Raw genomic sequence first — 24,967 nt, 5'->3', positions numbered from 1 at the left:
TATCTTTTGGGTGAGGATTAACAAATACATTACTCATTAAAAATAACCTGAAATTCAAATCTCACCAGACATACTACATTTCGCTAAACCTGGCATTCCCTCTCCATCTCTGTTCTCTTTCTGCTTGCTTTGTTTTGTTTGCTCTTGTCTTTCCCTCTGCCAGTCCACTTTCACCATCTCTGTTCTCTTAATGACCTTGCCCCAAGGTCAGAGCCATCCCTAAGCCCCTGACACCCCAACTAGGTCCCCTCCCCCCCCCCCTCCTCCCAGCCCAGCCCTGTCTCTAGGGCCATCTTTTCCCTCCAGGGACCTCTTCTGTCTTCTTTCTTCATCTCTCTTCTCATCGAGGACCCGGACCTCTGCAATTCTTCCTCCCACCCCCACCCCTGCCCCTAAGAGGAGGTTTGGAGGCTTTGAGGGAGTAAGGAATCCACCATTACTCACCTGCATCCTGGCCTCATGTCCTTTCCTTTCCATCTCCTAGGCCAGAGAGGTCATGAGAATTTCCCAAAGTCACACAGCAGAACAGAGACAAAACGCCACCCTCTCCTCCAAATCCCTTCCAAGTTCCCGGCTTCCTGGTGGAAAATTCCTCTACTCTGCCCTGAAAATGGCCCGACTTGGTGATATTTCTAAATACCAGGCAATATGTGACGGTCACAAGTCAGGACCAGAGGTGCCGGTGAGCAAGGCATGGTAGATTTTTGAGCATCTACTATGTCCTAAAAGTTGGGGATATGGCTCACAGGCTCTTAACACAAGACCAGTGACTTGTCATGGCTGTTGCCATATCCCTAGGCCTGAGAACATAGTAGGTGCTCCATAAACGCCTGTTGAATGAAAGAACGAGTGAACAAATGAAAAACCATACCCCAAGCGGTTGAGGACGCCTTTCCACGTCTCCCCTTGTCTTTATCCCCATCGCTGTCTCTTACTTTGTCCTCGCCTGTCTCCTTTTCCCTCCTGCCCCCCTCCCCCCCCTTGGCTTGTCATTCTCTAGAATCCCGTTGTCAATTTTTCATCCAAGGGGGTTCTCTCCAGTGACCACTATCTGCTGGGCATCTCCTCTGTGTCAGGTGATTCACTGGTGGAATCCTTCTGGAATATTCCAGAAGTAAGGACAGCTTCTGCCGGTTGTTTTCCAAATGTGGAGGCTGAGAGCCAGAAAAAAGGGAGGTGCCCCGGTCACTTCAGAACCAGCGCGTCTGGCCTCTCCCTAGACATGTCTCTTGTCTCTCCCTCTCCCACTCTACCTTTCCTCCTGCTGGACACCTCATCACCTGTCACCTCCAGGCATGGAAGGAGGTTAGTATCACATAGCACGGGGGCTGCAAATCCCAATGCGCCCGGGGGCCAGACCTGTGACACAGCCCCCTGCCCAGGAAGATGGGCAGTGACTCTCCAACTCATCCAGTTATCTCCACCCCAAGAGACCACATCTAGTTTCTCAAGAGGGGCTGGAAAGCCACATTTCCCGAAGTCTCCCCAGGATGAAATGCTGGGATTGAATTCACACAAACGCTGTTTGGCCCGAACGAGATGACGTGTGCCCCAGCCAGGCCGGCTGGCGGCGGCTTGCAGCCTCTGAGTTGATTTTAGTTCCATGTGCCAGCTTCTGTGCTGAGGAATTTCCAGATTCCAGTAGAATAGGCTGAGGCGTGTGGGTCTGTTGTTAATTGCTTTATCCCCAGCACCTAGCACAGCGCCTTACCCATCATAGCTGCTCCATATATCTTTGGAGTGAGTGGTGTATTAAATCCTAGCAGATGCCATAGAAATAACAATAAAAAAAAAATCTCCATTTTGCAGATGGGGAGATGGAGACACAGAGGGGCAAAGTCCCAGGGTTCCATAGCAGCACTGGGACTTGAACCCGGATCTCAACGGACTCCCACACCGTAACCCTAGGCCAGTGGTCGGCAAACTGCGGCTCGCGAGCCACACGCGGCTCTTTGGCCCCTTGAGTGTGGCCACGAAGTTTCCACCGTACTGTACGTGCGCGCCCGCACGTGGTATTTTGTGCAAGAGCCACACTCAAGGGGCCGCAGTTTGCCGACCACCGCCCTAGGCTATCCTGGCGCTGGTGGGGTTGTGCCTGTGCAATGCTGTGTGTGGGGGTGTGTGCCCGGGAGCGTGTCTGTGGGACCGTGGTGCCGAGGATGTGCCATGTGGTGGTGGCCATCCTCCTGGTTGGACACGGAGGCCTGGAAATGAAACTCGGAGCACCTGCTCCCCTCAGACACACCTGCTCTGGGTGCTCATCCCGTCCAGAGAGAACGTTCAGCCCCGCCCGTCCGTCACCCATCCTCAGGGGTCCGCCCACCCGCCTCCCCTAGATGCCCAGACCCCTGGGGGAGAGGGGGAAAGAATCCAGGATGAGGGTGGAGGTGTGGGGAGGAGGGAGAGGGAAGGGGATGGGTTAAGAAGGAGTGTGTGATGTCAAGCAAAAAAGACAACATTAGACACAGATGCTGAGATGGCGTTTATCGCGGCAAAAAAAGGTGAAGTCGCCGAGGGAGGGGGGTGGGGGGAGGGGGTGTGGTGGGGGCCGGGGTGGGGGCCATGGAAGCTAATACATGGTGCACTAGGTCACACACGGACACTGGGGGTGGGTGGTGGGGTGGGCGTGGCCCAGGCATGGCAATGGGGGGGGGGGGGGGAGGAGAGGCAGCGGGCCCCAGCCGGGAGCTTCTGGAGGTGGTGGGGAGGAGGTGGTGCGTCTCTGTTGCAGAGGATGGAAGGAATCAGTTAGAGGGGGTTGAATGGAGGCACTGGAGGCATGGCCACAAGGCGGCTGGTCTGGGCCCAAGAAATGGAATGTGGGGATGGGGTAGCAGACAGGGGGCCAGCCCTGGGCTTGGGCCTCCAATCCAAGGGACCTTCAAGGTCCTCCAGTCCCCCATTTTCCTAGGGAGAGAACAAGCTGGGAGAGGCTAGCTTAGGGTCCTAATCAGGATTTAGCAATCAGTTCTCCAGCCCTCTCCCTACCCCGATTCTTCTCCTACCCTGTCTGTCCCAAGCGGAAACAGGGGAGAGACTCGAACTCCTCTGACTCCACACCATGATCTCCTGGAGGCTCCTCAGGGAGCCCGGAGGACGAGCCCATTTCACAGATGGGGAAAACTGAGTCGTCCTGTCCCGACTACACGCTTTCACACTTCTCCCACCTCCCTGCCCGAGGATCTGTGCAGCCCCTCCCTCTGGGGCGAATACTGATCATCTTGAAACCCTTAGCATTGGGCGCGGGGGAGGGCACGCACCTTGGGATTCTCCCAGATCACACCGGGCTGTGGGCCATGCCTCCAGGCGCCTGAGATGCCAACACAAAGAAAAAAAAATGACTCCCCACGTCCTCTGGCTCAAACCCAGTACAAAAGTGACTATTTACAATGAAGGGGTGGGGAGTGGGGAGGGGGCACAGGAAGGGGTGGGGCCAGAGTGAGCTCTCCGCTGGGGGGGGGAGGCCACGCCCCTGGCCCCCCGCCTTGGAAAGGGACAAAGCCAGACAGATTGTATAAAGGGTCTCTATCCCCAGGGCGGGGAGGACCCTAGGGGGGGAGGGATGGGGGCGGGGCGTGGGATGGGGTGCGGGTGGGCAGGCACGGGCGGTGGGAGGAGATGGAGGAAAGGTAGCTACTGCCCCTCGCCTCCCCCCTCCCGCACCCCCCGCCGGACACACAGTTTTCCGTGGGATGGATACAGAAAGGGTTAATTAAAAAAGTTCGATGAGCGAAGTCTGACTGTCGAGTGGGGCGGGCTGGAGCAATGAGGCCGCAGGTCCCGGTGGCCGGTGGTGATGGAGTCACTCAGGAAATGAGAGGTTGGTGGTTTGGGGGGTGGGGGTGGAGGGGAAAAGAGGGGGAGGGGAGGGGGGTTAGGCGGTCCCCCCAATGATCTCTGGGAGACAAGAGTATCCTGGACTGGCTGAGAAGGGGTTAAAAACCAGCAGCCTACCCCCCCCCCCCCCACACACAGAGACTCCCCCATTTCCCTCCCGGCACCCAGCGCAGACACCTTGCGCACCTGCAGCGGCGCCGCGGGGGGGAATGTCCCCCCCCCCCTCGCCCCGTGGCGTCCAGGCCGCTGACCGAGGCGGAGAGGGATCGCCATGGCAGGGCGACCCCACGAGCCCTAGGCCAGGTCCTGGGCATCGCGATCCCGGTCTCCCCTTCGTGACACCCAGCTCGGGCTTGGGCGACAGACAGACAGACAGACAGCCGGAAGGGGTGCCAGAGCGCCGGGCAGGTGCGTGGCGACCGCCAAGACCCGCGGGGCTGTCGGCACAGGGTGCCCCCAGGGCCCCCAGTCAGCAGCCTGGACGCGCGCGTGGCGGCCTCCTGGCCACTCTCGGCTAACACTTTCCCCACCGCTCGCGCTCTCTCTCTCTCTCTCTCTCAACCTCCAATCCTGGTCTTGCCAGAGCAAGAAATCAATGCAGGGGAATCCGCTCACTTTCCAAACAGTAGGCCACCAACTCAGAAACGAGATGAGGAGGGTGTGGGATGAGGACCGGGGAGGAGGAACAGATCAAGGGGATACTGAGGGGGTTTGGGGGTTAAGCAGGGGAGGAAAATACCAGGCAGATAAAAGCGGGTCCCTGTTGGGTCCCCAACCATCTACAAATGGACTCTTAAACGCCAATGGTGATGCATGTCATGCTCACCGACAAGTCCAGGGCAGGGGTCAGGGCAGACACAGATGGCACGACCTTTGCCTTCTCATCCCTAATAATTATTGCAGCGGAGCCCCCTCGCCCATGCGGAGAAGGCTGGGCGGGGGCAGAAGAAGGTGGCTGGGGCAGGTTGGCTCAGCGCCCCCTCAGACGGGGGACGGAGGAGGTGAATTTGGCACGTTGAACCCCTTCTTCTCGTAAGTGCTTGAGGTCCTTCTCTGCCATCCTTTGGGCCAGCAGAGGAAGGGCTGAGTTTGTCTCCGCTCTCCCCCAATTGCTACAGCTTTGCCCCAAGGAGGCAAGTGGGGGTTCTCCCTGGCTGGTGGCATTTGGGGGACTCAAAAGGTTAGGGGTCAGCCGAAGGGGAATTTTTTTTCTTTTTTTTTTTTCTTTTCTTACAAAGATTCTAAGAAAAACTCAGGGTGGGAGGGGTGAGGAAGGGGGACCCAATTTAGCTAAGTGTCCACAGACTTTTTCAATGCCTCGTAGGGGCCTCCCCCAAGATCAATGGTCCCGTTTCCTGCCCCCTAGCTGAGGTTCCCTCCCCCCCAGAGCGGCTCAGTTCTAAGGAAGTTTGGCACTTTTTTTTTTTTTTTTAATCAGTGGGGAAATTGGGCGGGAGTTGAGAGAGTTGAGAGGAGAAGGGGAAATCAGACATAGAGACGGGACAGATGACTTTGGGAACCACAGGGAGAGGAAGTAGAAAGCCATAGGGAGTCAGAGAAAGAAAGAGAGAGGGAAATGCTGGGGGGTGGGGGGGAATGTTGGGAGTCGGAGGGCAAATGGGAAAGGAATAGGGAGACAATTCAATGCAGCAAACACTTATTAAGCACCAAATGGGTGCTGAGGAGCAGGGTGCGAGGAAGCCACTCAGCGTCTCTGAGACCCGACCGGCTAACAGGGAGAGAGGGGAGGAAAGAGGCGATGCGTTTGTCGATGATCCCCATTTCTGATTCCACGCCCGCGTCCCCTCTGGACAAGCCGCAGCACAAAAAGATTGAGGTCAGATTGCAGAAGGGACTTTCAGGAGAGGCGGAAGATGGTGGAGTGCATTTCCCAGGTGACAGGGAGAAAGGCGGGTGGTGGTCCGCTCTCCAGCAGGGCGAATAAACCCGCTCACTGAGCTAGCAAGCTACCTTCCAGATAACCCTGGCTGGCGGGCTGGGGGCGGGGGGGGGGGGGGGGGGGGGCGGGGGAGAAGGGGGGTATTCCCCCGGAAATGTGAATAGGGAGGGGGCTGTCACACAGATATCCCAAAGGAACACTTTCCAGGAGGCCCAGCCTCCAGAGACGTGTCCGTGTGACAGGATACTGGACCCCCAGAAATGGGTACAGAAAACATCTGACAAGCAGAGGGCAGCTGAGGATGCAAACGGTATGCAAATGAGCACTTTCAAACCCCACCTCCCCACTCCCAGACCTTACTGTTACCTCTCCCTGGCTCCTCGCTCCTCCTGGGGGGCCTGGGGATGGGAGTTGTAGGGGGGGATATTCCAGTTAGACGCTGCAATGCCCACATGTGGGTGGAGTTACTGTGAAATACTGTAAGGTCTTTTTGCCAGGCGGAGAGGAGCAATGGCCCCCAGGGCCGCCTCCACCCCCAATCTCAGGAGCACCCCCTTGCAGAAGATATGTACAAAGTTACATCAAGAATTGTTTTGGCACTCAGATCTCCATCGGGGTTCAGTCTGGAGATTGGGGGTGGGCGGGGGCAGCAGCGGCAGGAGGTAGGGGATGGGGAGGTGGGGCCCGCCCTCCACCCTGGAGATGGAGAGGGCCTGGAAAAGGTAACCCTAGTGCCCAAGCTACAGCCTCCCGTCAGGTGGAAGGGCCAGGGTGGGAAATTCAGTGCAAGGTACCTTGAAGGCTATTGCTTTCTAGGGATTTTTCACATTTTGATTTGGGGGTGGCTCTCTAGCAAGGGGCAGTGGTCTCCTGGGCTTTAGGGGGGCGGGGAATTGTCTCGGGCTTTTCTTCCCTCCTTGTTTGGGAGAGAGAGAGACGAGGAGGCCGATTCCCCCAAAGCCGCAGAGAAGAGAAGGGTCTGGAAGACCTAGGAGGGGACAAATGGGGGAGAGGGTGGGCATGGGGTGCCCCTCCCCCAGAGATGCTGATGATGGAACCAGGGCCCTGGGGGCCCTGCTTGGGGTTGGAGGAAGTGGAGATGGTCTCCGAGCGGGAGGGGGAGATGGATGGGGATAGAAGTGGGTCTCAGCTACCCTGTCGACAGGGTTGTCAGGTCCTGACATCTCAGCCTGCCAACAAGCCTTCCATGTGACCACAGCCGCCGAGCTCAGGGAGCCACTCCCACACCAACTCTCAGGGCTGCCTGGCTTGGCAGACGCCATCAGAACATCCTAGCTCCTCAGGGCCTATGGTGAGAGCGTCAAAACTTTCCGACTCATCAGATACCACCAAAGTGCTCCAGCTCGCGGGACACCACAAGCCAATCTCACCCACTCGGCCACACGAAGCCTTCTGGCCTAGGGCCCCTACCATGGCTCACTGACCTCGACAGCGGGCCACGCCGGCCTGACAGAGCCACCACACACGTGGCTCACCAGACTCAATGACACAAAGCCACGCAGACAGAGCATGCACACACAAGGTGGGGGGTAGGGATGGGGGTCTTTGACAGGCGTTCCCACTAGCTCCATCTCCCGCCCCTCCCCGCCCCGTGAGTTCACAGACAGTGTGTTTGGACGGAGGCGACCCTGACAATATTGGGTCTTTTTCCTTGGAGTCCTTCAGGTCAGACCCAAGTCCCACCCCTTATTCTCCTCCTAGGAAGACCCCCAGGCCAAGACCCACCACAGAGGGGGCGAGGGCGGAGAAAGAGGGTCAGTGACTAACTGGCCATGGCCCAACACAGGAAGTGCATGCTTCGTCCCCGTGACATCACAGGAAGTACCCCGGAAACACCACAGGCAGTCCATGCCCCCAGGATATCATGAAAGCAACCTTCAAGGAAGGCTCACGGGAGACGTCATAGCAAGTACCTATCTCTCCTAGCATCACGGGAAGTGACCTCTGGGGAACGACTTCCTGTGACATCACAAGGAATGCCGGAAGCGCCCCAGAAAGTACTTGACTCAGTGACATCACAACAGGGACTTCCGTTCCTATTACTTTAGGAAAAGCCATAGGAGATGCCATAGGCAGTGGCTCCAGCCTTTCACAAGGGTCTCGCCCACTGGACCGGCCCAGTCTGAGAGCCGGCCTCATTCCCAGCAGCACAGGCCCCCCCCACCCCCCATAAACCTGACAACAAAAAGTTAAAAGCCCCACCTCGGAGGGGTGACTGCAGTGGGGGGAGAGTAGCTGAGGAACTGGGGTTCCTGCTGCAAACGCCTCATTTCAGCTACCTCTCCTCCCACTGCATCCCTCGAGCTGGACCTGAAAGCAGGAGAGGTGGGTGTGGCTTGGGGGAGGCCCTTCATTCTAGGTCACCCAGAGGCTCCCTCCCCTCTTCCCATATGGAAACAAAAACATATATATCAAGGGGGGGAAAACAAAATCCTTACCGGAAAAAAAAGGAGGGAAAGAAAGAGAAAATAACGCTTTGTTTTCTATTAAAATCAACAAAATGCAATATATACAGATATCACACAGACCTGGGCCCTGGGGGAGGGGAGTCCGGCCCAGCCAAGCGTAGGAAGGAGGGAAGGAAGGAAGGAGGGGTCAGTTCAGGGCCAGGGAGGGAGCTGTGGGCTCCATCCCCAGCCATCTCTCAATCCTGCCTATGAGCTACCAGAAGGGAGGGGGGTGCAGTCAGACCAACCCCAGCCCCAATCCCAGGAGGAGCAGGACCACACCGAGCTGAGGTCAAGAGTTGGGGAGGAGAAGGAAGAGGGGGAGGAGAAGGAAGAGGAGGAGGAGGAGGAGGAAGAGGAGGAGGGAGAGGAGGAGGAGGAGGCATAGGGAGAAGGGTGGGGGCACACACCACAGGCCTCATCCCACTTTCTGGGGGTTTGAGGCCCTCACTCCCTGCTCGTAGGTGACCCGCTGGCTGATGAGGTATTGAGCGGCTTGCGTGGCCGCGGGGCTGCCGGTGATGGTGACCCGCCGGTTCCGCGTGCCTGGCAGGAACTCGCCCTTTTTAGAGATCTGGATTCGGGCGCCTGTCAGCTCCTGGTACTCCACCAACGTCTTGCCCCCCTTGCCCAGGATGGCTCCCACCAGGTTCTCAGGCACCGCGATCTCCACCAGCTCCTTGGCACTCTCAGCTGCCAACTTCTCTGCCGTCAGGAAGCCACCAGCCGCCCCCGCGGCCGCTGCAGCGGCCACCAGCGGGCCGCCCCCGCCGCCTGCCCCACCGCCCGCCCCGGCCCCAAGGTAGCCATTGGCGGCTGCGGCCAATGCGAAGGACCCCAAGGCTCCGGGTGGCGGGGGTGGAGGTGGGGCAGCCCCTCCGGCGGGCCCGGCCCCGGCCTCACCCGCGTAGGATGCCAGGAGGTTGGCGGCGGCGGCAGCGGCAGGGTTGGCACCGGCGGCCACTGCGGCCAGGACCCCGGAGGCTGCGGCCGAGTTGAGGCCCAGGCCGAGGGAGTTGGTGTTGTAGCCATAACTGGCCAGCGTGTTAAGGGCGGTGCTGATGGCCAGCAGGTCGGTGCCCGAGAAGGCAGGCAGGGCGGCGGGAAAGGCGCCCACGCTGGCCAGCCCCGCGGGGCCCAGCAGGCCGGAGGCAGCAGCGGCCGAGGCAGCGGCCGCCGCGGGCAGCACGTCGGCGGGGCTGGCGTACGGTGAGCCGGTGGGGTTGGAGTTGGCCACGGGGCCAGCCACGTTGGCGTAGCTGATGTTGAGGCAGCTGCTGCTCTGGGGGTCTTCCTGTACCTTCTGGACGATGGCGCTCACGGCCTTGTGCACCTGCTCGGGCTCGCCGCTGACCGTCACCACGCGCTCCTGCAGGTTGATGCCCTCCGGCTTCTGGGACAGCTGCACCCAGGCCCCCGACTGTTCCATCACGGCTTTCACCGTGGCGCCTCCCTTGCCGATGATCAGGCCCGCCGTGCTGTTGGGGACGATCAGCTTGGCCTGCGAGGAGCGAGCGAGCGGGAGGATCGTTAGGGTGTTCATTGCAGCCTGAACATTAACAGTTGTGTCACTCTCACCTTTGCTCTCAAGTGTCCCAAATCAGGCCCCCGTGAGAGGCGCCGGTAGGTCCTGCTGGTTGTTAAAAAATACCGGGGCCCTGGCCAGTGTGCTCAGTGGATAGAGCGTCGGCCTGTGGACCGCAGGGTGGAGGGTTCGATCCCCCGTCAAGGGCATGTACCTGGGTTGCAGGGTCAATTCCAGCTCCGGTTGGGGTGCGTGCGGGAGGCAACCAATCGATGTGTTTCTCTCACATGTATGTTTCTTCCTCTCTTTCCCCCTCCTCCCTTCCACTCGCTCTGAAAGTCAGAGGAAATATATCAGAATGCTTCCCTATTAGTTAAAAAAGAGCTGGTAAACCAAGTCCCCTCGGTAGCCTCTCGGCCACCCTGTCCCATGCCCCTAGGTCCGCTGGGATCTCCTTTCCATCCAGCACCTTGAAGGCTTCGTGGCTGACCCCGTGGGGCCCCCCAGGACTCCGCTCCAAGCTTGCGGTGGTGCCCATGACCTTCCTTCTCTATCATTACAAGTCTCCTGAGCCCAAGCCGGTTTGGCTCAGTGGATAGAGCGATGGCCTGCGGACCGAAGGGTCTCAGGTTCGATTCCCATTAGGGGCACAAGCCCGGGTTTCGGGCTTGATCCCCAGCAGGGGACGTGCAAGAGGCAACCAATCAATGATTCTCTCTCTTCACTGATGTCTCAATCTCTCTCTCTCTCTCCTTTCCTCTCTGAAATCAATTAAAAAAAACAAAGTCTCCTGAGCCCCAGAAAAGGCATCATTAGTCTCACTTTACAGATGGGCCACTTGAGGCCTAAGATAGTGAAGGAGCTGCAATTCAGCCTCATGGATTCCTGCTCCATTGGGCTTCCCACCCTAAGACATGGTCACCTGCTTAACCTCTTTGTTGTCTTTATGGGCCTAATTGTTCCTCCCTCTACCCTCTCCCCACCCCCCACCCCCCAATTCATATGTGACGGTCTCACCCTCACTACCTCAGTGACTGTCTTTGGAGATGGGCCCTTTAAAAAGGTGATTAAGGCTAAGCAAGGTCATGGGGGCGCTGATCCAATACAACTGGCGTCCTTATAAGAAGAGGAGGTTAGGACACAAACACACACGGAGGAAAGACCAGCTCCAGATCAAGGAAAGAGGCCTCAGCAGAAGTCAGACATGCTGACTCCTTGATCTTGGACTTCCGGCCTCCGGGTCTGTAAGAAAATGAATTTCTGTTGTTTAAGCCATCGAGTCTGCGGGGCTTTGCTATGGCAGCCCTAGCGATCTAACACAGGTGTCTGCTCTGTAAAATGAAGGGAGAGAACCGGTCACTTGACCATGGTGGTCCCCTCTCCCAGCTGGCAAAGCTGCCCATCCTCTGCAGCCATGAAATTGATCAATCTGAATTCCAGCGGGGATATTTCACAACGAAAGGTCTCCTTTCTCGTCTCCAAGAGCATTTCTACACACAAATTCCTCCTTTCCAATCCTTCCCACGCCTCCTCAGACCTGTGGATTCTAGCCCCTGAAGCTCTCTCTCTCACCTCTGCCTCTCCTCTCCACCCCCCAGCCAGACCCTGGGGGTACCTGGGAATTTGTGGGAGCCGTTTTGGTTGTGGCAATAACTAGGGGCAGATATGGGCGTTCAGTGGGCAGGGGCCCGGATGTTTGCACCCACAATGTGAGAGAGAGGCAGCTCCTCACAGTGAATACTCATCCCGGATCCTCTATGACTTTTGAATGTCCCCCTGACATGCATGTTGTAGCAAGTCTGTTTATAAATCTCTGAACACCACGATGCCTGTAAAGGGCCAGGTATTTATTTATTTATTTATTTATTTATTTTTGCACGGGTTTAAGATCTACTGCAATTTCCAGGCGTGCAACTCTTAGGAGACGAAGGGAAGATTGTACTTTGTTTTGTTCTGAACTTTACCAAGAGTTTTTTCATCTGTTTAGAAAACCGTGACATCAGCAGTAATGCCACTTGCATCATTTATATTCCCAATACCGACCTCCGGATCACTGCGTTTGCCGCTGTCTCACTCAGGCGACGTTAGGTATGAACCTTTCACTATCTTTTCTATGGTGGTCCTGGCTGAGCATCTACATATTAAAATGCATCCGATTTTGTGACAAATCACCTTACTTTCATTTCTTCTTTAGTTAAAAAGTCCAATGGGGAGACCAAGATGGCGGCATAGGTAAACACCGGAATTTGCTGCCGCAAACAACCACTTCAAAAATACAACTAAAAGACGGAACGGACATCACCCAGAACCACAGGAAGGCTGGCTGAGGAGAGATTCTTCAACTAGAAGGAAAGACAACAGCATACCAAGGCTCAGAGGAGGCACAGTGTGGAAAATACAAAGGTGCGAAGGTGCGCACGCAAAGCGGGCTGGTGGCTGAGGGCGCGGTTGTCGTTTTCAATCAGGAGGGAGTCTCAGACTCTGAGCTCCAGATCCGGGCGAGTCTCTAGGGTCTCAGACTCAAACAGGAGAAGTGGGATTGTCTGGCATCAGTTGGAACGTGAGGGCAGCTTTCTCTCCAAGGTTTGCAGCGGTGGCTGGGGTTCTGAGAAGCAGAGCCTCTGGGAACGGGACTGAGAGCAGCCATAACTGCTCCCTCCATCCGCCCTGTTGATCCCACCCCACCCAAGCCTTGCACAGAGCCATTTGCCGGATCGCCTCAGGTAAAGGCTAGATTAGCACCTCTCCAGAGGACAGAAGTTTTCCCACTGCAGACACAGGTGATTCTCATAGCCAGTCGGCCTGGTGGTCAAATCCCTCTAGTATTAACTACAACAATCAAGGCTTAACTAGAACAAGACTGTGCACAAAGACCACAAGGGGGTGCACCAAGAAAGCATAAAAAATGCGGATACAAAAAAACATGACAGAAATGGAGGATATAGAACTAAAAAACGCAATTTTGAGGGCTTTCAATAATGTGCTAGAAGCTTCCAATAAACTTGATGAGAGCCTCACGAAATCTAATGAGACCCTCGATGTTGTGATAAAGAACCAACTAGAAATTAAGCATACACTGACTGAAATAAAGAATATTATACAGCCCTAACCGGTTTGGCTCAGCGGATAGAGCGTCGGCCTGCGGACTGAAGGGTCCCAGGTTCGATTCCGGTCAAGGGCATGTACCTTGGTTGCAGGCACATCCCCAGTGGGGAGTGTGCAGGAGGCAGCTGATCGATGTTTCTAACTCTCTATCCCTCTCCCTTCTTCTCTGTAAAAAAATCAATAAAATATATTAAAAAAAAAAAAGAATATTATACAGACACCCAATAGCAGACCAGAGGAGCGCAAGAATCAAGTCAAAGATTTGAAATTCGAAGAAGCAAAAAACACCCAACCGGAAAAGCAAATTGAAAAAAGAATCCGAAAATACGAAGATAGTGTAAGGAGCCTCTGGGACAGCTTCAAGTGTACAAACATCAGAATTATAGGGGTGCCAGAAGATGAGAGACAGCAAGATATTGAAAACCTATTTGAAGAAATAATGGCAGAAAACTTCCCCCACCTGGTGAAAGAAATGGACTTACAGGTCCAAGAAGCGCAGAGAACCCCAAACAAAAGGAATCCAAAGAGGACCACACCAAGACACATCATCATTAAAATGCCAAGAGCAAAAGACAAAGAGAGAATCTTAAAAGCAGCAAGAGAAAGAGACTCAATTACCTACAAGGGAATACCCATACGACTGTCAGCTGATTTCTCAACAGAAACTTTGCAGGCCAGAAGGGAATGGCAAGAAATATTCAAAGTGATGAATACCAAGAACCTACAACCAAGATTACTTTATCCAGCAAAGCTATCATTCAGAATTGAAGGTCAGATAAAGAGCTTCACAGATAAGGAAAAGCTAAAGGAGTTCATCACCACTAAACCAGTATTATACGAAATGCTGAAAGGTATTCTTTAAGAAGAGGAAGAAGAAAAAGGTAAAGATACAAATGATGAACAACAAATATGCATCTATCAACAAATGAATCTAAGAATCAAGTGAATAAATAATCTCATGTACAGAATGAACTGGTGATTATAATGAATCAGGGACATAGAAAGGGAATGGACTGACTATTCTTGGGGCGGGGGGAAAGGGGAGTGGGAGATGTGGGAAGAGACTGGACAAAAATCGTGCACCTATGGATGAGGACAGTGGGTGGGGAGTGAGGGCGGAGGGTGGGGCGGGAACTGGGAGGAGGGGAGTTATTGGGGGGGGGGGAAGAGGAACAAATGTAATCTGAACAATAAAGATTTAATTAAAAAAAAAGAAAAAGTAAAAAAAAAAAAAAAAAAGTCCAATGGGATAAAGAGAATGTCCACCTGCACAACAGACTATTATTTGGCAATCAATTTCAATGAGTGAAGTATTGGTATAGGTTACAACATGGATGAATCTAGAACACCTGCTATGTGAACGAAGCCAGGCACAAAAGACCATATATTGTATGATTCTATTTATATGAGTGTTCAGAATAGGCAAATCTATAGAAAAGAAAGTAGATTAGTGGTGGCTTAGAGCTGGGGGGGTGGCGGTGGTGAGCTGCAGATTAAGGGGTGATAGCTAAGGGGATCAAGATTTCTTTTTGAGGAAATGAAATGTTCTAAAATGGATCCTGGTGATGGGCGCACAACTCCATATCATAAAACCATTGAACTGTACTTTACTGTTAAACATCTTACAGCTCGACCAGTGTGAGATCACAGTTCAATCAGTGGTTGAGATCACAGTTCGATTCCCCATCAGGGCACATGCCCGGGTTGTGGGCTCCATCCCCAGTTGGGAGCGTGCAGAAGGTGGCCATCAGTGATTCTCTCTCACTATTAATGTTTCTATCTCTCCCTCTCCCTTCCTCTCTGGAATCAATAAAAACATATTTTAAAAAAATCTTACAGATCTAGCCATGGCCTTCAGTTGGTTGGAGTGTCATCCTGATATACCAAGGTTGTGGGTTTGACCCCCAAATCAGGGCACATACAAGAATCAACCAATGAACGCATAAATAAGTGGAACGACAAATCGATGTTTCTCTCTCTCTTTCCCTTCCCGTCCTTCTAAAAAAATCAATAAAAATACTAAAAAATGTACATATCTAGCTATGTTTCACAGCTGTATTTTATATATAATTTCAGAGAGTAAGTGGGCATAGCATAGGAAGTATTTGTCGGAGAAAGAGGACATTGGGTCTGACAAGGCTGAGAACCGCTCACTGCTCCACGGGCTCTATTCCCTGTTGATCTCTCTGACTTCACCTCTTCCCTCCCCCCCGCTTGCTGACTTCACTGCAGACACACCGGACATCCTGCTGTTCTAACTTGCCAAGCTCAGTCCAGACTCAGGGCCTTTGCACCTGCTGTTCCATCATCTGGAACACTTTCCCCCCAAAAGAGGCCCACCCCTCCCTTCATTCAGGTCTTTGCACAAATGCACCTCCTCAGAGAGGCCTTCCCTGACCAACCAATTATCAAAGCCTATTTATTTGCCCATTTTATGTCCCCAGCATGGACACCTCAAGACTCTGATTCAGCTGTTAACCTCACAGCTCTAGTATGATGTAGAATGGACACCCCGAGCTTAAAGTCCAAATGGGAACTTCTCATCTTTCTCCTCCAATGTGTTTCTGTCATCATGTTCCTCATTTCTGCCCATGGACAATGCATCCTTCCATTACTCAGACCCAAGATTAGGCACCTTCTATTTCTCTCACACTCAACATCCAATCAGCAATGCTGCTGGTTCTACCGTCAAAACTATCCTAGGATTCTAGATCAAGAGAGACTAATGAGGTATAACAACCAAATGCAACGATTGAACACTGACTGAATCTTGAATAGAAAAATGCATACTCTATAGGTATAAAAGATAATTTGGGGCAATTAGAATATAGACTTTTTGTTAAATAATAGTATGGAATTATTATTAACTAGAGGCCCGATGCACGAAATTTGTGCAAGAGTAGGCCTTCCTTCCCCCGGCTGCCGGCACCGGCTTCCCTCCAGCACCCAGGACCCGGGCTTCCCTTGCAGCCCAGCTTCATCCAGAAGGACATCTGGTGTAATTAGCATAGTACGCTTTTATTATTGTAGGTTTTATAGGTATAATAATAGTAATACTTATATAGGAGCCTGTCTTTGTTCTTGAGAGATAAATGCTGACATACTTAGGGGTGAAGAGTCATGAGATCTACATCTTATTTTCAAATGGATCAGCAACAAACAAACAAAAAAACAATGAGTGTGTGTGTGTGTGTGTGTGTGTGTGTAGAGATAAATCAAATGTTAACAACTGGTGAATCTAAGTGCAGTGTATAGGGAATTCAATGTACTGTTCTTTAAAACATTTTCAAAATAAAAAGTCAGGAGAAAAAAAAATATATATACCCCTATAGTCCCTTTCCTTCTTCTCTGCTTGATTTATTTCATAGCATTTTTTATTCTCTGATATCCTATATATTTTATATTTTATGTATATTACATTTTTTTTTCATCTAACCAGTTTTAATTTTTAAATTGTAAAAAATATTTTTTATTGAATTTATTGGGGTGATATTGGTTAATAGAATTACATAGGTTTCAGGTGTATAATTCTATAATACATCATCTGTATATTGTACTGGGTGTTCTTCACCACCCCAAGTTAAGTCTCCCTAGATATTTTACTTGTTTTCTGTTTCTGATGGAAGATTTATCATCTTCTGTTGGAAGAATTTAAGATCCACATGGGTAGACATGTTTACTCCTGGGTGCTCAGTGCCCAGAGGAGTGACTGGTACACACTCAGCAAAGGGTGGGTGAATGAATGAATAAATGAAAGAATGAATGATGACAGGACCAAGCAGGAGATTTACTGGGCGGAGGCAACCAGGTATGTATCACTTGGTGGGGTGTGTGTGTGTGTGTGTATGTGTGTGTGTGTGTGTGTGTTAGGATGCTGTGCATTTGGGTTACCAAACTCAGGCCCATCTAAGTTTTCTAAGATTAACTTGACCTTCTGACTTATCATATGTGAAGCATCCAAGTTTTTAAATGTTGGCAACCTCGTAAAAATGTCTAAGGACCACTGTGCAGGAGCCAGGCCACCAGTGTGTAGTCTGTGTACACACATCACTGAAAAGCTGCCTTGGACTCTGGAGACACCTGCTCAGGTTCAAATCTTGGTTCCATCACTGATGCTGAGATTTAACCTCTTTGAGACCCAGTGTTCCCATCTGTAAAATGGGGATATTCATACCTCCTCTGCAGGATTATTGTGAGGCCCAACTGAGATCATTAGAAAATGATGAACTTAAAAGTCAAGCATGGTCACAATTAGCCACAACTTAGTATGGCTGCCCTTCAGGTGGCTCACAGAGCCTACCACTGCCAGAATACACCTGGCTTCCTCCCCTTACTCATGTTTCTGCTTGGCCCCTGTGGGCATGTCATCAGACATTCATTCAAACAAGCAACATTTGCTGAGCACATACTATATGTTTAGCATAGGGTGCCACCTGAGTGTGCAGTTAGTATGTGCCCATAGTAGGTACTAAAAAAATGATTGCTGTCATTATTACCTCCTAGACAGACTTGAATTTAAATCTCACATCGGTGTTACAGCCACTTTGGGAAACAGTCTGGCAATTTTTCAAAAGGTTAAACCGATTTATCCTGTGACCCAACAATTTCACCCCTAAGTATTTCCCCAAGAGAACTGAAAACACATGTCCACACATATGTTCACTAACAGCATTATTTATAATAGCTAAAAAGTAGGAACAACCCAAATTTCTGTCAGTTGATGAATAGAAAAAATGTGGTATATTCAGCTCCAGCCAGGTGGCTCCGTTGGTTGGAGCGTCATCCTGTACACCAAAAGGTTGTAGGTTCAATTCCCATCAGGGCACATACCTAGATTGTGGGTTCCATCCCTGGTTGGGGCATGTACAGGAGGCAACTAACCAATGTTTCTCTCTCTCTCTCTCGCTCTCTCTCTCTCTCTCAAATCAATAAACATATCATCAGGTGAGGATTAAAAAATGTGGTATATCCATACAATGAAATATTATTTGGCCATAAAAAGAAATGAAGTTTTTTTTTTTTTTTTTTTAAATTAAATCTTTATTGTTCAGATTATTACATTTGTTCCTCTTTTTTCCCCCCATAACTCCCCTCCTTCCAGCTCCCACCCCACCCTCCACCCTCACTCCCCACCCACTGTGTTCATCCATAGGTGCATGATTTTTGTCCAGTCACTTCCTGCATCTCCCACACCCCTTTTTCCCCCAAGAATAGTCAGTCTATTCCCTTTCTATGTCCCTGATTCTATTATAATCACCAGTTCATTCTGTACATCAGGTTATTTATTCACTTGATTCTTAGATTCATTTGTTGATAGATGCATGTTTGTTGTTCATAATTTGTATCTTTACCTTTTTCTTCTTCTTCCTCTTCTTAAAGGATACCTTTCAGCATTTCATATAATACTGGTTTGGCGGTGATGAACTCCTTTAGCTTTTCCTTATCTGTGAAGCTCTTTATTTGACCTTCAATTCTGAATGATAGCTTTGCTGGATAAAGTAATCTTGGTTGTAGGTTCTTGGTATTCAGCACTTTGAATATTTCTTGCCATTCCCTTCTGGCCTGCAAAGTTTCTGTTGAGAAATCAGCTGACAGTCGTATGGGTATTCCCTTGTAGGTAATTGAGCCTCTTTCTCTTGCTGCTTTTAAGATTTTCTCTTTGTCTTTTGCTCTTGGCATTTTAATGATGATGTGTCTTGGTGTGGTCCTCTTTGGATTCCTTTTGTTTGGGGTTCTCTGCGCTTCTTGGACCTGTAAGTCCATTTCTTTCACCAGGTGGGGGAAGTTTTCTGCCATTATTTCTTCAAATAGGTTTTCAATATCTTGCTGTCTCTCATCTTCTGGCACTCCAATGACTCTGATATTAGACCGCTTAAAGCTGTCCCAGAGGCTCCTTACACTATCTTCACACTTTCGGATTCTTTTTTCATTTTGCTTTTCCAATTGGGTGTTTTTTGTCGAATCTTTTGTTTGATTATTGTACTCCTCTGGTCTGCTATTGGGTATAATATTCTTTATTTCAGTCCGTGTATGCTTACTTTCTAATTTCTTTATCGTAGCATCGAGGGTCTCATTAGTTTTCGTGAGGCTCTGCACAAATTTATGGCAAGCCCTCAAAATTGCGATTCTTAGCTCCATATCCTCCATTTCTGTCATGTTTTTTTGTCTCCGCATCTTTTATGCTTTCTTGGTGCACCCCCTTGTGGTCTCTGTGCGCAGTCTTGTTCTAGCCAAGCCTTAATTGTTGTAGTTAACACTAGAGGGATTTGACCCCCAGGCCGACTGGCTATAGGAATCAGCTGTAAGGAAAACGTCTGCCTTCTGGGGAGGCGCTAATCCAGCCTTTGCCTGAGGCGATCGGCAAATGGCTGTGCGCAGGGTTTGGGCGGGGCGGGATCAACAGGGCGGGCGGAGGGAGCAGTTATGGCCACGCTCAGTCCCGTTCCCAGAGGCTCTGCTTCTCAGAACCCCGGCAGCCGCTGCAAATCTCGGAGAGAAAGCTGCCCTCAGGTTCCAACTGATGCCGGATAATCCCGCTTCTCCCGTTTGAGTCTGGGTCCCTAGAGACTCGCCCGGATCTGGAGCCCAGAGTCTGAGACTCACTCCCGACCGAAAACGACAACCGCGCCCTCAGCCACCAGCCCGCTTTGCGCGCGCACCTCGGTACCTTTGTATTTTCCACACTGCGCCGCCTCTGAGCCTCGATTTGCTGTTCTCTTTCCTTCTAGTTGTAGAGTCTCTCTTCAGCCAGCCTTCCTGTGGTTCTGGGTGATGTCCGTTCAGTCTTTTAGTTGTATTTTTGAAATGGTTGTTTGCGGCAGCGGTCTCCGGTGTTTACCTACGCCGCCATCTTGGTCTCCTCTCAAGAAATGAAGTTTTGATATGTGCTACAACAAGCACGTCAAACTCGTGGCTCGTGGTCCACATGCGGCCCAACCAATATAACGGTATGTAAGAAACATTTCAATAAAAATTTTGTGCCGAAACCGGTTTGGCTCAGTGGATAGAGCGTCGGCCTGCAGACTGAAAGGTCCCAGGTTCGATTCCGGTCAAGGGCATGTACCTGGGTTGCGGGCACATCCCCGGTAGGAGGTGTGCAGGAGGCAGCTGATTGATGTTTCTAACTCTCTATCTCTCTCCCTTCCTCTCTGTAAAAAATCAATAAAATATATATATAAAAAAATTTTGTAACTTCATTTTTACAATATCTTGTTATACATAATTACCAATAACAAATTACAATGTCCGCTAATGACTGATTACTATAATTGTGTTGCATTCATTTCCCTTACGCACCTTACACGCAGGTGCACCATTTCTCTCTACTAATACTAGCAGCGAATATTTTAGCAGCTGATTGCTACCTCATTAGTCTTGGGCTGACTTGTTTGGTGTGCACAACAGGAAATACTTCACTTTTGGAGAACAAGAATAATAGGTTTATGTGCATTACGCTTATTAATTTGTGCAGTGATTCAGTGTCTGGTAAGTTAATGTTCAAGAAAAAATATTAATTTTTATTAAAATGTTCTATTATTTTATGTTAATGATGACATATATTTCAGCCCTTCGTATTCTGCATGTCTCTATTGAAATAAACCTACGTTCCTATGAAAATTGAAGCTTTTGTTTCTTTGTGGCCCACATAAACTTACACCTTGTTTATTTGGCCCGTGTTAGCCTTTGAGTTTGACATGCTTGTGCTACAATATGGATGAATCTTGAAAACATTATGTTAAGGGAAAGAAGCTAGGCACAAAACCCCACATAAATATAATTTAATTTATATAAAATATCCAGAACAGGCAAATCTTTAGACACCAAAATAATCAGTAGTGGGAAGGGGCTGGGGGAGCGGGGGCGGGCAGAGGGAATGGAGAGTGACCGTCAATGGTTACAGAGCTTCTTTGTGAGGTGGTGAGAAATGTTTGGGAATTAGTGGTGATCAATGCATTTTATTGTTATTATGGGAGTTTTTAAGTCAGGAGACAGGTCGGGCTATTCCCATAATAACAATGCATTTAGTATATTTTGTGACTATACTAAAACCACTGAATTACAAACTTTAAAATGGTGAACTTTACTGTATGTGAATTATATCTCAATACAACTGTTATCTCAAAATAAGTCATTAGAAAATAAGAAGTCTAACAAGTGAAAGAGACAGAACAAAAGAAAGTCCAAAACCAGACCCGACAGCAAAGAGGTGCCTAGTGTGTGATAGCGCCTTTCAGAGCCACGGGGGGAGGACGGAATCATTTCACCCCAAAACCGACCACCCAGAAACGGTGAATGAAAATGGCTTCCCCTCTCTGTGCTTCAGTTTCCTCATCTCCCACTCTGACATGCTCACAGCTACTCAGACAATGCTTGGGGATGTTCAACGACGAAAGCGACTGCCTGGTGCCTGGTGCATGGGAAGCCCTCAGAAAAACAGTCGCTGCCTTCACAACAGGCCCAAAATGGAGAACCACAGTATCTTAGAGTGACCCACGGGGGCAGCTCCATGGAATCCTGGAGTCTCAGGATGTCAGAACAGGAGAATCTTAGAATAGTACATGTGTAGAATCCTGGAATCATAGAGCCACTGAATTGTAGGCATTTGAGAGCCAGAAGGACCTCGGAGACCATCTGTCCCGTGATTTGCAAGTCTGGAGATTTTAAACTAACAGTAACAACAACAACAACAACAACAGCAATAACCATGGCAGCAGCAGCAGCAGCAGCAGCAGCAGCTGCTAATGGTGTTTACCATGTGCCATGCACTTTTCTAAACTTTCATACAGTAACCTACTTAATCCTGGCAACAACCCAACAAGGTATGTACAATTATTATCACTTTATACAGATTGGAAAATAAAGGCACAGAGAGGTTCAGTAACGTACTCAAGGTTACAGGTACCAGATAGTGAACATTAGAGCTAGGATCTGATCCCAGGCCAGAGTCCACATTCCGATTCCAAGGCCTTAGCCCCAGAAATTCTGGGTCAGGGTGGGGACCCTGGAGTATATATTGTAAGCTACCTAGATAATTCAGATACCAGCCAGGGCTGAGCATCACCGGTTTAGCAAAACTGGTGGCAAACTGGTGGTCCTTAGGCAATAGCCAGCCTATAGCCACACAGTGTTTTATATATATATATATATATATATATATATATATATATATGATTGATTTCAGAGAGGAAGGGAGAGGGAGAGAGAGACAGAAACATCAATGATGAGAATCATTGATCAGCTGTCTCCTGCACGCCCCCTACTGGGGATAGAGCCTGCAACCAGGCATGTGTCCTTGACCGGAATCAAACCCGGGACCCTTCAGTCCGCAGGCCGGTGCTCTATCCACTGAGCAAAATCAGCTAGGGCGCCACACGGTGCTTTAAAATCGAAGCTGTCCTTTAAAAATCAGTTGATTTCAAATATTTCTGGCTGCTTTTGAAAAATTTGGAAGATGTGGCAACCCTATGTCCACATTGCCAAAGGGCAAGTATCAAGTTTAGTTGAGCAGCAGCTGCCCCCTTAAAGGTGGTATTCTATCTCTATGATGAAGCCTTGGTCCTCAATCCTTCACGTTCCCTTTCTGAATCCTGGAGGCATTTCCATTTATAATCCCTGGTTTGGCCCAGCTCCCACACGGTAAAGAAAGGGAAACTGAGGCTTATAGAAAGGAAGAAGACCCAGAGTAAGTAATACAGCAAGTCCAAGGAAAAAGGGAACAGTCCAACTTGTCTCCTGACTAAAAAAAATCCCATAATAACAATAATAACAGCTAACATTTTTTTGAGAACTTTCCATGCATTAAGCATACATGCTAAGTGATTTTCAAACATCAGTGAACATGAACTGCCACCTTAAGCGGGTACCATAACAAAGCCCATTGTATAGATGGGAAAATGAGGCACGGAGAAATCAAGTCACTTGCTCAAGGTCACACAGGTAAGAAGTATCAGAGTAAGATTCAACTCTACATCGGACTCCAGGGCCCGAGCCTTCAGTCATTATCCCCTTCATTCTGTGGAGTCCCGTTGTAATAATAAGGCGGAGGAAAAATCCTGCTTCTATAAACCTTGGACTCCACGGTCTCAGAGTTCCTGTGGATTAGGGGATGGGGGTGGGAGGCTCAGGCACAGACGGTGCTGACCCCATTCCTCCTGCAACATGAACAAACTCTTGGTGAACCCAGGGTCCCCTGTGGCAGCGACCAAGGTGGAGGGAAGAGGCAATACCCTCGCTTTCCTACAAACTGTGGGTCAGCTGCTGGTGGGAGAGGCCGGCAGGGCGAAGGGAGCGGAGCGGATTCAGCACCAAGGACAGCGACGGCGCCGCAAGCCCCGCCGTCCTTTTTTGGGGGACGATCAGCTGGGCAGCATTCTTCCGAGGCTCTCCCACCACCGTTCCCCCACGAGCTTGGGGAAATGCTGTCCCCCACCTCAAGCAACAAGAATGACCAAGGCTTCCAGATGCCTTTTGCCAAGGCCCTCCATTCGTTTCTAGGCAGACATTCAGGAACCCTCATAAGCGGCCTGTCCGCCGCCCAGGGCTTCCCGCTCCTCTGACACCTCGTGTGCAGGGCGATGGGGGCGGGAGCGGGGAGAGAGAACGGACATGCGCAGCTCGCCCCGCGCTCCCCTCCGCCTGGGTCCCTGCGCTCAGGACGCCGCCGCCAGGGGCTCCGCAGCGGCCCACCTGCCGCACCGTGGTCATGGCAACCGGGGAGGCCTGGGAAGCCATTGGTCCGCTCCCAGCCACGCCCCTGGCGGCCGCCGCTTCCCCGGAACTGAGACGGCGGAGAGACGCTGACGGCTCCGGAGGAGAGGGACCCGCCCCTCGCTCGCTAACGAAACATCCTTTCTCCAAAATGGTGGCTGCCCCCGTACAATAATTCACGGAGAGAGGGAGAATGAGAGGCTCAGCGCCTCGGGAGGTGGACGGGCTGTCGCTGAGGTTACTTCCGGTGAGGACAGGAAGTGGGAGGCAGGTTGCCGGGAGAGACAATGGGATGAGTTGGGGGGCGGAGAGGATGTGGAGGGTCCCAGGAAGGAGGGGTACGCAGGGGGTTGTGGGTCAGATTCTAAGGCCTTCGCACACTCCCTTAGTCAGGAAGTCTGGAGTCCCCAGGCGGACTCCCTAAGAGTAATAATACTAACCACGGCCGTGTATTCGATTGCCAAACATTTGATCAACATGAACCCTCTGAACCCCCATAATCACCCAGTGATGGGAGAATGTGTCACTTCCCGAACCGCACCAGCGTTACAGAAACCCACGCTGCCCCGTGCTGACCTGCTTGGCTCTGTCGGGGTTCATTGTGGTTTGGGGTTGAAGGATGTTGACCACCTCAGGCTTGGTCATCGCCTGTGGGATTTCTCGGACCTTCTCGGCGATAAAGCTGTGCACGGCGTTCAAGGCCTCTGCTGTGCCCTGCACCAGGCATACTCGCTCTGTGGTTCCTGTTGAGCAAGGAAGAGACAGGCCCCGTTTAATGGCAAGAGAAGAGAAAACGGAGGACCTGAGAATGTGGGGTCACATGGGAAGCCCGTGCGAGCTGGCATGGGCTCCCGGGCCATCGCGGGCAGCTGGGAGAGTGAGTGGAATCCCTGTTTTGTAACCTGCACTTCACGGCCCTCCCCTAAAACAACCCGAGGGGATGGAAGAATGATGCTTAAGTGCTTGGCGATGCCCACAGCCGCCCTGGGCAGGGGAGACAGGGCTCAGCTGCCTCTTCCCAGTCCTTGCTGGCTCCCGGTTGCTTTGGCAACCATTCACTCACTCCCCCTCTTCCAGAAGCGGGAGAGCTCAGGCCTGCAACGGTTGCCACAGTAACTGGAACCCCCTTATCGGTCTGGCTGGCCGGGTCCTCAGCCCACCCCCAGGGGGACGAGGGATGAGGCCCTGTTGCCATGGCAACCCCTGAAAGCCTGCAGCGAGGGCCTCTGGGCTTTTGGAGAGGATGGGGAAGGGTTGGGGGATGGGGAGACAGAAGAGAGGCCTGAGTGCCTGCCTGGACCCACCAGATGGAGGGCTGAGGGGTGGGGGAGGGCACGGGTGTGGACACAGGGGAGGGCAGAGGGGGTCAAAGGCAACTCATGGGAGCGTAGGCCATGGGGGACTGGGTGCCTTTGCTGGAAATTC

At 51.3% G+C, this 24,967-nt stretch overlaps 1 protein-coding gene across 1 annotated transcript in view; it reads right to left on the bottom strand.

Annotated features, from left to right (window-relative positions):
- Positions 1-8,208: 8,208 nt before the first annotated feature.
- Positions 8,209-24,967, bottom strand: part of NOVA2 (NOVA alternative splicing regulator 2) — a 32,829-nt gene continuing 16,070 nt past the window's right edge. The window contains exons 3-4 of the mRNA XM_070401747.1: positions 24,119-24,285; positions 8,209-9,706 (exon numbers count right to left, since the gene is read on the bottom strand). Coding sequence (XP_070257848.1) covers positions 8,624-9,706; positions 24,119-24,285 — 1,250 coding nt within the window. The 3' untranslated portion in view covers positions 8,209-8,623. The remainder of the gene's footprint in view (positions 9,707-24,118; positions 24,286-24,967) is intronic.

The sequence above is a fragment of the Myotis yumanensis genome, unplaced genomic scaffold (assembly GCF_028538775.1).
Source record: "Myotis yumanensis isolate MYYU_CA2020_CCGP unplaced genomic scaffold, mMyoYum1.0.hap1 SCAF_23, whole genome shotgun sequence".
Classification (NCBI taxonomy): domain Eukaryota; kingdom Metazoa; phylum Chordata; class Mammalia; order Chiroptera; family Vespertilionidae; genus Myotis; species Myotis yumanensis.
This window is presented reverse-complemented; position numbering and strand designations above follow the sequence as displayed.